Below are 12,687 nucleotides of genomic sequence, written 5' to 3'. Positions count from 1 at the left end.
AATTTCTCTTATTACTCTTATTTTAGGTATTAGCTGCCCTTGCTACAAAGAAATAAGTTAGTTACAACCTAGATAGGGCAAGCTATTTTCCTAAATCCGTTAGGACTTATGACAAACTCATCTATGTAGAAACAAAGATGATGAATGGTTGCAAACATATCTGTAATAACTTGTTGATGCCTGCCATTGTGTGCCTTAGGAATAACTTACTAGATAAAAGCATGAATCAATAAAGAATTTTCTACAGACTTGAACATAAAGCAGGGACCTGATCACTAGGATGATGCTCATCTCAGAGAAGCAACCCTGCACTTATATTTTGATCAGCTCTCTAGTACACAGTCCCAGTGAAAGACCAACTCTTATCCTGGCAATTCCACAGGAAACTATGCAATCTAGACTACAATGTGGAAAACAGGAATGAAATGGATGTGGATGCCCTTATTCAAATCTGTGAACCAACCCATTTCCCACCATGAAGTGGCCTCTGAATCCTGAATATCCTTCAATTTTCTTCTGAAGACATCTCCTGAACGTTCAGTAGGCTTCTGAAACTCTCCACTGTGCACATGTTCACCAGAACTCTTCTGAGCACACCTGATCTCTTCTGTGATGCCTGACCCAATCTAGCAGATGTAATCTAATTACTTCATTATACGCACACAGTCTCTGGTTCTCACATATAGCTTTTTTGCTTTTTTATTTTGTTAGTATGAGGTGGAGAGGGTACCACTTTGAAACACTTGCTCAGGTACTGAGGGCCAGCAACTCAGTTGCTCTTCACTTAAGGGGTTTCACAGACCACTGTTTCCCAACAGAGTTCTTTAAGCAATCCACTCAGGATCATAAGGTCATAAAATCGTAGTTGTGAGGGAGACTGAAAAGTCACCCACTATTCTTCAAATTACCTGTCTGATTGACTCATTCCTCCTCAAGATGAATATTCCACAGCTTTCATAGCTAACTCATCTTCATATTTATCAACCTTTACCATTTAAAACCTCTATTTAACATAAACTGAAACCCCTCTTATAACAGCATATACTCATTCATTATGCTTTGTTCACACTGCAGCCAACTCTGCTACAAACTTTTATATATTTGAAGAGCTTTTTCATGTTTTGTTTTTTGTTTTTTCTAAATCATATCTTCTCTCGGCTAAACAAATCTAATTATTTCAGCCTTATAATCTTGGTGAACAGCATCTCAGCTGCAACAGGAGAGGGTCATGGTTTGGAGAAGTTTTCTTACACAGTATAACCTTACTCCATAATTTTCTGGAAGCAAGCATACAGATTTGAATACTAAGGTTAAAAAAAAGTTCACCTGATGTCCCCAAAAATCTAGCCATTAGATAAAAGCTAGGCACTGTAGCCACTTGAAAAGAATGCTATCTATCTGGCAGGTATTTGTTTAGACCACATGGGAGTGATTGTCCTTGTAATTCAGTTCCAGCTTTTAAAGAGAAGTTCAAACAAACTACTGAGATTAGAATCTCTCTTTAGCTTCTCTTAGATGGCTTTGGTCTGCAAATAACCTTTTTTTTTTTTTTTCCCTCACCCTTTGAGTTGCACACTTTGGCACTAAACAATGAACTTGGCAACACAATTCTGGGTTTTGTATTCTATTTCAGGTTCTGGAACCTAAAACATTGCAAGTAAGTCTGACTTCCAGATATCAGAGATGTCATGTTAAAACATCAGAACACAGTGATGAGTCTTTCAAGCTTAAAATGACTAAGCAAGTTCCAGAGCCATAAATAATGTAGTTACATTTGATGAAGTAGCACTATCCTGTGATGCATACAGTTCTGAGAAATCTCCAGTTCTCTAAACTCTGAAAAAGGAAAGCAGGAAAAAGAACTTATTCACATATTTGAAAACATCAAGAAGCAGAGAAGAAATTGCTCGAGTCATAGGAACTCTAAAGCAGTACTATCCCCAGTTAAAAAAGCATGCAAGCAGGAAAGCAGGACAAAAATCACATTTATGCAGTATGTTCTCAGCTACATCAAGACCCTCTTCCTGGATTTTGATGCAGTATGGCCAATACCAGTATATACTATGACAGAGGAACACCAGCCTACTGAGAAGAGTGACAAATGAACAATTTGAAAGAGATTGGCAGAATCAGAGTCATTTAGATTCAGAAAGACCTTCAAGATCATACAAGTCCACCGCTACATCCCTTACCACACTCACACATCTTTTTAAGCACCTTCAGAGATGGCAACTTTGCCATCTGCCAGGGTAGTCTGTTTCAGTGGCTAACCACTCTTTCCATGAAGAAACTCCCCCTGATATCCAATCAAAATCTCCCTCGACACTTAATGTCGCAGCCTGCATTCTGTTACTTGTAATCTGAGAATAAGGACTGGAATCCTCCTTGCTACAACCTCCATTTAGGTAGTTTCAGATAGCAATAAGCACTCCCCCCCCTCGCCCACATCCTCTTCTCCATATTAAACAGCCACAGTTTCATTAGCTGCTCCTCACACGCTTTGGCCTTTCACCATCTTCATTGCAGTTATTGTACCTCTAATAAAAAAATAAAAATCACAGAAACTATCTAAAAAATTGATTTTTTTTCAGTTTCCATCTTTGAAATTTATTTTAAAATATGTCAATTAACAGCATTTTTAACACTTTTTTAAAATACATTTTGGAAATGCTAGATTAAAGAAGCGAGATAAATTTCATTCAGGAATTTGTTCTCATTTGCACGGCAGTTAGTCTTGGGTGGTCAGACAGCTGCCAAGGCAGTTCTCATCTTCAGCACTGTGGTAATAGTTTGACATTTCCAAAACACTATCACTGTCAGAGAACATCATCACAAAGCAGCACAAGGTGATCTTCTAGACAGCTGGAGTTAGTTATGTCAAGAGTTTTCAAAAGTAGAGGCAAGCTTTGAAACTTTGCTTTCAGTTCAGTAGCAGATAGATCATTAATATAATGCACTCTGTGTTGTACTAGGTGGTATTGAATTGACATTTAAAACTTACTTTTAAGTAGGCCACAACATCGTACGACCCTGTAAGATAATGCAGGTAACATCATGTTCTAATCGTTACAGACGGGATAAAAGTAGGAAGAGTACTTAGCATATACAAGTGAATATTAAAATCTAGTGATATCATCTTAGTTTAAGCTGAGGCATCTGTTAGAAGATTAGAAGATATACTGGGTGTACAAGGCAGAGATAAGTCTGGGCTTTGCACTGACAAAAAAAACCAAGAGAAGAAAACCTATTGAAAAGTGGCCAACAGACATCTTTATTTTACTCCTTAGTTTCCATGGAATTAAATTCCATGAATATTATTTCCATGTCTGAAAAGCAAAACATGAGACTAAGCAACAGATTACCCATAAGCTCATGAAAGAAAGCAGTTAACACCAACCTTTGAAATTTTTTTATCTGAATAGCAATTTCAAAACAGTTGCATCAAAAGGAACACACGATACTTAAAAACAACAACTACTATCTAGAGCAAACAACATCTACAGCAAACTGCAGGGAATTCCAAATCAGCAGAGGCTCCATTACTTCTGAAATGAGCTCTCTTGCTAAGTTAGCCACAGGAATACAAGATTACAGTCTCATCTTGAAGAAAAGATTGCTTCTCAGCTAGGTCTATTGCACATCACACTGAACTTCAGCCTCTGAGTTAGTACATTCATCCAGTCCTTTACCATGATGCACAGACATGGTTTGGGTTGACACATGCTTCTGCATCTCTAGACTGCACTGTCAACAAGTGTAAAGATGGCATAAGAATAGATGATTAACAGAAACATCAATTCAACAGCTTTCAAAGGCACACATCTATAAGGTCCCTGAAACAGACGGAATCCTGATAGACCATGCTTAACAAAATTAAGACAGGAAAGCTTCTATACATAAGAGATCTTAATTAAATAGTAAACTCATACGGCTAACCTCTTTACAGAAACTACCCACCACAGTTGCCAAATGCTATTAAGACCCTATATGGTTTTACTAAAAGATTGGATTTCAGATAGAAGGCTTTATCCTGAAGGACAGGTAAGGAATAAGAGAAAGGTTTAGGTGCAGAAGTCATAAAGCTTAAAATATATAAGTGAAAAAATAGTATGAATCTTTGACTCTGGGATGTGGTTTGGGTTTTATATTGTCCAATAATATAATATTTACTATTTATGCTTCTTATTACTTTATTATTTTTATGTTTTTATTTACTATTTATATTATGAAATGTATTTATTATATTCATATTTATGAATCTTCGAAGGTTGGTGGCCCTGCCTGTAGCAGGGAGGTTGGAACCTGATGATCCTCAGGGCCCGCTCCAACCCAAGCCATTCTATGATTTATTAGTCTAAGGATTTTTAGAAACAGAACACCTGAAGAGATACCAGCTGATATATATTCAGAAGATGGAATGCTGTTAGACATTGTTATTAACTACCTATAATAGCTGTTTCTTCTGAGAGGAAACTTCAAAAACTAACTTATTCTTTATATATTTCTTTCAGAAAAAGAATTTTTGTCAAGGTTTTCAGATTGTCTGGTATGTGTCAAAAAATATTTACAAACACCAACAATGTCAAATTCCTTCAAAAAGAATAAAATATTTGGTATATCATTTGGTATATCCCTTGCACAGATTTTAAAGCCTCAGGATCAAGATCTAATGTAAGTCAGGTGACCAAGAGTTAAAATGTTTCTCATTTACTTTGCTCTTCCTTCACTAAACTTGATTTAAATGGCAATGAATGGGGTGTTGGGGGGTAAAGAGCTGGTATTTCATGCAAACTACAAAATTTCTTTCCTAAAAACATGTGAATATCATTATTTATTATGTTTTTAAAGCAACATAGGTTTGTATAGCTACTATGTTACAATAGGTAAATTCTGTTTCTTCAGACTTTTTAAAATAAGTTCAGATAACTGGATAATTATTACTTAGTAAATATTTTTGTTCTCATAACATCCTAGCAGTGGCTACATCTGAAACAAGAATAGAAAGTTGTTTTTCTGAACTGCTTTTGTCTTTGTAGATCATAATATTAAATCTAGTGTTGGTTTTTTCCCCTCAGGGGTTGAATAAGTACATAAGATACATATCTATAGAGATAAATTAGGTATTAAGTAAAGAGTCTCTATATGCATTCAGTTGCCCAGTCCATATGTGAAAATTACTAAAAAATTAAAAAGTAAATTTCAAAACTATGTTGTGTTAACCATACAGTCAACTTTTCTCTGAGATTTGAATTTGTACTGCCATATCACAATTTCCCTAGCAACTAGTCACATTCCACTGGTTTAAAATTTGCATTATGAAAGATGAAGAAGCATCCAGAATGGGAAGATAACTGATTTTGTGTCTTCTCCCTGGTGATAAATAAGGACAAACTCCCAAAAGGTGAGTTCAGTAGGAAGTGACCCAATAAGAGGAATTAAATTTGTCAGAACAAATGAACATCTACAGGAAGCTGGTCACCCTGGACCTACTTTGTTCTCAATAGTGAGAAATCAACACATCAGGTACATAACAGACATCCAAGGACAGAACAGATGAAACTCAACTTTCACTCTTCTGTATTTATTAAGAGTCACAAAATAGATTCAATAGTTCAAGTATCAGCCTTCCTGAAGTTTAAAGGAAGAGTCAGCAGAATCATTACATAATAATTTTGTAGACACACTATGACACTTCTGTCTGATAAAAATATTTGCCTGTAATATTTCATTAAATGTAAAGTTACTGTGTAGCAACTGTAAGAGGTTGACGGCTGCCAAGAGCTGTGAGGTTGTTGAATAGAATAGTATTTCTGGAGCTGTGCCCAGAGTTGAGGCAAAATTTGACTCATCCTCACACATACATTTGCAGTATATCTCTAAACTAAAATAAGGATTTAACTCCATCACGAGGTTCTAATGATATCATGTCAGAGCTAGGAATTGATGATAATATCAATAGAGGCCAAGGGACTCTAAAGAAACAGGCAATCTTGCCATAGCTATATTCACTGAGACACCTGTGACCTTGAGTTGTGTTGTCCCAGACTGTACATGTACATGTTAGCAAATTATAATTTGATCACCGTTTTATTTTTATTACTTCAGAGTATATTATCAAATAGCACAGTGGGGAGAATTTTAGGAACTGTAGAACAGGGATTATCTAAATCAGGACTGATTAATTCACATCTATTTTTGCTTTCATGTTTTTCAGCTAGCAATCTTCCAACAAAAACAGTGAAAAAAATTAAAGACTGAGAAGCAAGGGAAATATAGAAATTGCATGATATTTACATGACAATTCTGTTCTATCTGCTTGCATTTTAATATATACTTATTGGATCTTCACCTGTCTTGCATGTTCAAACTGTAAGCTTCTTTAGATCTATCCTGTCACTTATTGTACTAAAAAAATACATGAGAGTTCAATGTGAATCCCAGTCTCAACTAAGATTTTAGGCATCATTATGATAAAAGCAATAATAAGAACTATCTTCATGTAGATATGTAACTAATATTTCACTGCTTGGATAGTTAATGATTTGGTCTGCATGATGAAAAGATCAATAAATAATCTGGAAATTGAAGTTAGTGGGTTTTTTTTGTTTTTTGTTTTTTTTTTTTTTAGATAACCACTTTCTCAAAGGATCACAGGATCTACCAGAATTGCTCCAAGCAAGCCCACAAGCTCTAGAGACTGTTTCTTGCATATATGTAACTTGATGCCAATATTGCTCTTCTAATCAACCAGGTTTAGAAAATGTTTTTACTTTTACTGAGAAAATATGTACTCTAATTTTTCAGTTACCCTGTTTAACTGCTACTCTGGAATTTTAAGAAGTACTGATGAACAATAACGCAGTGAGAAATTTACCAACACGTGCTCTTCACAATATGTTATTGCATGGGCTTTAGTTACAAGGCTTAAATTAGCCAGCTGAATTACAATATGGTGGCGTATAGCAACAGACAGCAATGGAGAAGAAAAGGCTCATTAGGAGATGGAAGTTTATAGTTTCCAGCATTAAAACAGCATTAGGGTAACAATAGATATTGTGGCTATTGTGGCAAAATACTTTCTTTTATTATCACTACACAGGAAAAACAACAGTTTGAAGGGTTCTTTTTTTGGACGGTAAATAACCCAAAATGCAACATTTGCTCTTACCACTGAGAAGCCAATGAGGTAAATATATCAGTGGTTTCAGGCTCTTGGAATAGTTTCAACAGTTCTGGTTCAGCTGATAAGTCAGCAAGGATCCTTAATTCAATTTGTGAAAAATCTAGAAAAAGTGTCAGAATAAATCAGTTGCTCTAAAATAAAAATATCCAAACTCTAAATGTATATATACACATTATATATATTATATACTATATATAAAATAGAAATAACCAAACTACTACAAAACAAAAATCATTTTTTCTTGCTCAAAAACAACAAAAAAAAAAAGCACCAAAAAACCATAAAAGCAAACAGCTGTAGAAAGTGCATTCTTTAAAAGTTACAGTCCAGCTGCAGATTACAAAGTACCTGGCTCCATAATTACCTTCAGGTGTCAATTCATTTTATTAGCTCTTTGTTGCTACTGACAAGCATTACAAATAACCCACTTCCAAACCACTAAAGAGCATATATCATATAACAATATTAATTGATGCTAAGGGATTTTATAGCCTTTTAAAATAAAAAGTCACACAAAGAAGATGGGAAGAAAAGATCACAGAATGGAGAATATTAATGAGAATATTAATATGTATGAGAATAATACTACATATTATCTTACCTGCTGCTAAAAACGAATATCCTTTCTTTGAAACAAATAGTGCTCGTGGGGAAATGGTTAGTATTTCCTCTTCTTTTCCTAGAGAGGAAGTAGACAAGTGTACCAGATCCCAATCCAAAAATAGCATTGCAAACCACAGGTTGTAAATGCCTCACCCAACACACAATAAAAAAAATACACAAATGACAATGTAAATATCCTACCAACTTCCAGCAACACAATTATTTTACTCATCATTCATGTACAGCATCTTTATCTCTACCATCCTTGCATTACCACTCATTTCTTTTTCCCTCCCTTCCTCCCCCCCAAACAAACCCTTCCCAAAACTCCAGCTAACAAGCAACTGCAATAAATAACATAATTCAGAGGTCACTTAGTAAAAGAGGCATGCAAGTAAGAAAGGTTCTATAGAGCTGATCTACTTACAAAAAGTGTTTTATCTTTGGACATGCTGCTTCAATGTGTTAATAAACAAATTCTGAGTTACAGGAGGTAAAGGAGTACAGTACTAAGAGCATACAGCTGATACAGGCATCCAAGTGCAAATGAATTAAGCTCTCTACAATATAACAAAGCAATAATATACATTGACAGGGCATTAAAACAGCGTATTCTCTGAAAACTACTTACTTGTCTTTGTGTAAAAAGCAATTATTTATTTCCAACAACCATAACTCATCTGATCAGAGATTACTGACAGCTGATAGTACGAAAGTGAGGGAAATAAATGCCTCAATATAGAAATGAAATACACAGAATGTTTTTTGAGAAGCGCAAATAAGAGCACTAACAAATTTGATTGAATTATTTCCAAAAAAGCCTACGTGCCACTGTTAAGCACTATGCCACAGATTTAAATAGCTACTGTTCACACTTTTAAAAAACAATTAAAAACCCAACAACTTATAAAAATAAACCAGGGAGATAAAATAGAAGCACTGTTGAAGTCCTACACTGTTTCTAACAAACTCCTATCTTACAATTTATATAATATCAATTGGTGGGACAAACTAGCTGGGAAAAGGAAAGCCTGCTCTTATCTATGCAACAAACAAACAACATTTCCTAGCTATTACTATAAGTGCTCAAGATGTGGCAAATCTCTCCTATTAGAGTCTACTTACATGACTTTTTGACTTCAGCACTTATGTCATGCTTTTCTACACTCTGAATCATCTCCCTTAAATCCAATTCCATTACCAAAACCAACAGATCTGAATAACTACTGGCGATTAGTTGTCAGCTTGATTAAAATACCCAAGCTTTAGCATCTCCTTGGGAAAAACCCTATGAGCCAAATGCACACATCATCACTCCTAGAATGTTTAATGAAGATGTGTAATTTTCAACTGGAACAGAAGGAATAGTGAGATTGTCCAGGGAAAGAAAATTCGAAATGTTTAAGACTATTCAGATCGGTGCTGAAACAGCAAACTTTTCTCAAGCAGAATGAGCAAAAAGCAAATGTTTAGGTATGTTATGTACCTTAAATGTTAAGGTACAAGTGTCCAATAATCCATTCTACTCTTTCGTGTTGGAGCTTTTGGTCTGCCTCACAATAAAATATAACCCAGTAAGATAAAGAGATGAAATGAACTTTTCATGTTTATATTAACATAGTTTACCTTTTATGTACTGTTTCTTTGTAATTCTCACTGGATGTTTAGAGATACCTTGAATGTTCTACAAATAAGAACAAAAATTGCTTAGTAGATGAAGTTTATAAACTGCTCATAAATGTTGTTATAAGAAACATGTAAACATTCGTGATACTAATGCCAACAAGTTTTTTGTCATAAGATTAAACATTTTGTCTTTCAAAGGAATCTTCCCTTTTCTGTACCAAGTTCTTTTGAATATTTGACCTTCCTTGACAATTGGGATTGTGTAAGATCAATTTCTCACCAGCAAATTTTACAAATACTAATTTCTGGGCACAGGATAGAACATAATCAGTAACACTTTTAAATTATTTTTTCAATTTTACCCTGCATTTTTCAATATGGAGCATTACTTTCAAAAAGAAAATACATACAAACTCTGCCTTAAGCTAAGCAAAGGTATTCTCCTCCAGCCCCTAAACATTTTCCTAACTTCTATTCTCACTGTTTTGAAAAGTATAACAAAATAAGAAGCAGCTGTGTATTAAGTACCACATATCAGTCAAAGTTAAAAATGAGCAGTAAGTTTCTCAACAAGCATAGTTCAGGACAGAAGATTACTAGATCTTTGTTTAAAGATTCATGCTCACACATCTACAGTAAAGTATGAAATACTTCACATAACAGCTTCTGTTATGTCACTATGCTTCTTCATCTAGAAAAGTAACATACAACAGGAGAAAATGTGTATGAATCTCAATTTTCCTAATTCCAAGTAATTCATTTGCAAGTGGTTCAGGAATTAGACGAAAATATTATGTAATAATGTAAATTCAGACGAAGGGAATAGTGCTATATAATTTCCTAATAAGCAAACTATACTTGCTATATAATTTTAGCTCAAAATCATTATACATCCTTAAGAGGGATGTAATCAAACTGCAAAAGTTATTAAAATTTGAGGTTGAAGTAAAAGAACAAGGCCCCAGATTGGAACATGATCATTTCTAGTCTATCACCCTTAAAGAACCACAGTCAATGTATTGAAGTTGAACCTCCACCATCACACCATACACAAAGAGGAAACTATTACATAATTCACATAATATTTTCATAGTGAAGGTCAAGTAGGAACACAGCTCTAAACCCATCAACATGAAGCCTGATGCAGAAGAAACACTTGCTACCTTTAATATTCTTCAGTTTCAGTTGTGTTAATGCTTGCAATGTTATATGATTACATATACATATATGTATACAAAATGTACACATATACATTTGGAAAGGAAGAGTTACTTGCTTAGTGCATAATACCACCATTTATATTGATGATAACTGATCTCCAAAAAAAAAAAAAAAAACATGAGGAGGATCAGTGCTTGCTTGTATGAAAAACATGAAAAATAAGTGGCCATGAAAGCAAGTGGATCCTCGGGAATTTAGAAAATTAAGTCTTCCCTTTATGCACCCAGATTTGAATGTGGGAACCTAATTTCTCCACATTTAAAAACAACTAAAAGCACTGAAGTTATAAAAAATTAATTTTGACTTCAATCATCTTAATGCACGTTATGGAGCACATTATGGAGTTTTCATCAGGGTTTATACTGGTAATAAAAATTGCTTACGATAGCTTCCAGCGCAGAGCTGTTTATGGTTACAGTCACTGATTATTTTCTTTAGCTCATCAGATTCAAAATTCTTAACAAGGTGAAGTGAGGATTTATTTCAAAATCTTATAATAGCAAAATAAATCACTGTACTGCCATTTTGATTTCACTGAAAGCATATGCAGGAAGTCTGCTTTTAAAGCAGTTTTAGATGTGTTACAAATAATTCTGAAAAACATAATTGCAAGTGCAAAATGTACTTTCACTTGTAAATTAGTTAACAACTCAAAATTTGAATAAATCTTCAGAGAAAAATAAGCTCGGGAAACATGAAAGTGGCAACGATCACCTCTAAGATACTGGAACAGCTTAATAGATGCCTCTCACCTAAGTTTAAGCATCTTTAAGTTAGTCTTTGGTTTAAACTAGCTGTCTAGAATCCATCTATAGTCAGTAGACAAATACAGGAATCTCTGGAGGGTGATTCAATCTACCTGTATGAGACACATTTATAACAGCTTGATCTAAGACTTGCCTCAAAGTGATGTTTTCTAAGATTTTAGATTATCAAAGTTCACAAGATACATTTATTATAGATATTTTAAATGATGGACTAATAAGGAGACAATCTTCCAAAACGAAAACCTTGAGTTGATGATTATTATAATCAAAAGCAGAAGATTGATGTGGCTTTGGTAAATGACTATTACAACCCTGGACTACATAACAAAACCTGTATTTATGCTTTATGTATTTATTTCAAGTGAAAATAAGAAAGAAATATTTCTGAAAAACTTCACGGATCCAATCTGAGATGCGACTGCTAGCCATATTACAAAAGTGACCACGCATATTGTTAGAAGTTACACAGAAACAAAGTTGTCCTCCTGACTGATTATGCTCCATAGAGAAGAAATGTACTTGAAAGACTGGTAGGAAAGATGTCTGTGACATAACTGTTAATACTTCACTATTTCTGGGTGACTAACATATACAAAATAAAAGCAAACTATTCTAGTGGATGATTAATAAGGAACCCCTAGCAATAGTTAAAAATAAAAACCAATAGTTGCGAACAAGTTGATTCTCCTGACTCAGGAGAATCATCTCAAAATTTTCAAAAACATTTTCAGAGGTTCCAATAGATGGAAGGATAAATGAGACTAAGATTATAGATTTACAGGATCACAGAATGGGTTGGATCAGAAAGGACCTTAGAAAACACCCAGTTCTAACCATTTTCCTGTGGGCAGCGTTGCCCAGGTTTGAAGGGTCTTGGTGATCAGAGGACATTCCTGAATACTGAATGAAAGCAAGTGCCACATCCACCTTCCAAGGAGGCCAGAAAAGAGTAAGCAGAAAACTACAGGCTAGACAGATCTTCCTCAATTACTCAATCCTGAAAACTATCTGCGAACACATTAAAGTCAAGATGATCCAGAGTAGTCAGCATGAGGGAAATCATGCTTATGCATTGATAACCTCTGTGATGAAATGACTAACTTAGTGGATGAAGGGAGAGCAGCAGATGTTGTTTACCTTGATGTTAGCACAGCTTTCAAAACAGGCTCTCATAAAAGCCTCGTAGACACACAGATGAAGTACCAGCTAGATAAGCAGACAGTGAGGTGGACTGAAAACTGGTTGAAGTGTCAGGCTCAAAGGCTGTGACAGGCAGCACACAGTCCA

The 12,687-nt window shown here is 34.8% G+C and overlaps 1 protein-coding gene across 1 annotated transcript in view; it reads right to left on the bottom strand.

Moving 5' to 3' along the window:
• Positions 1–12,687, bottom strand: part of POLN (DNA polymerase nu) — an 87,919-nt gene that overhangs the window by 38,751 nt on the left and 36,481 nt on the right. The window contains exons 16-18 of the mRNA XM_031588283.2: positions 9,413–9,470; positions 7,785–7,862; positions 7,169–7,283 (exon numbers count right to left, since the gene is read on the bottom strand). Of these exons, the coding sequence (XP_031444143.2) occupies positions 7,169–7,283; positions 7,785–7,862; positions 9,413–9,470 (251 nt within the window). The remainder of the gene's footprint in view (positions 1–7,168; positions 7,284–7,784; positions 7,863–9,412; positions 9,471–12,687) is intronic.

The sequence above is a fragment of the Phasianus colchicus genome, chromosome 4, assembly GCF_987193195.1.
Source record: "Phasianus colchicus chromosome 4, bPhaCol1.hap1.1, whole genome shotgun sequence".
Lineage (NCBI taxonomy): Eukaryota > Metazoa > Chordata > Aves > Galliformes > Phasianidae > Phasianus > Phasianus colchicus.
This window is presented reverse-complemented; position numbering and strand designations above follow the sequence as displayed.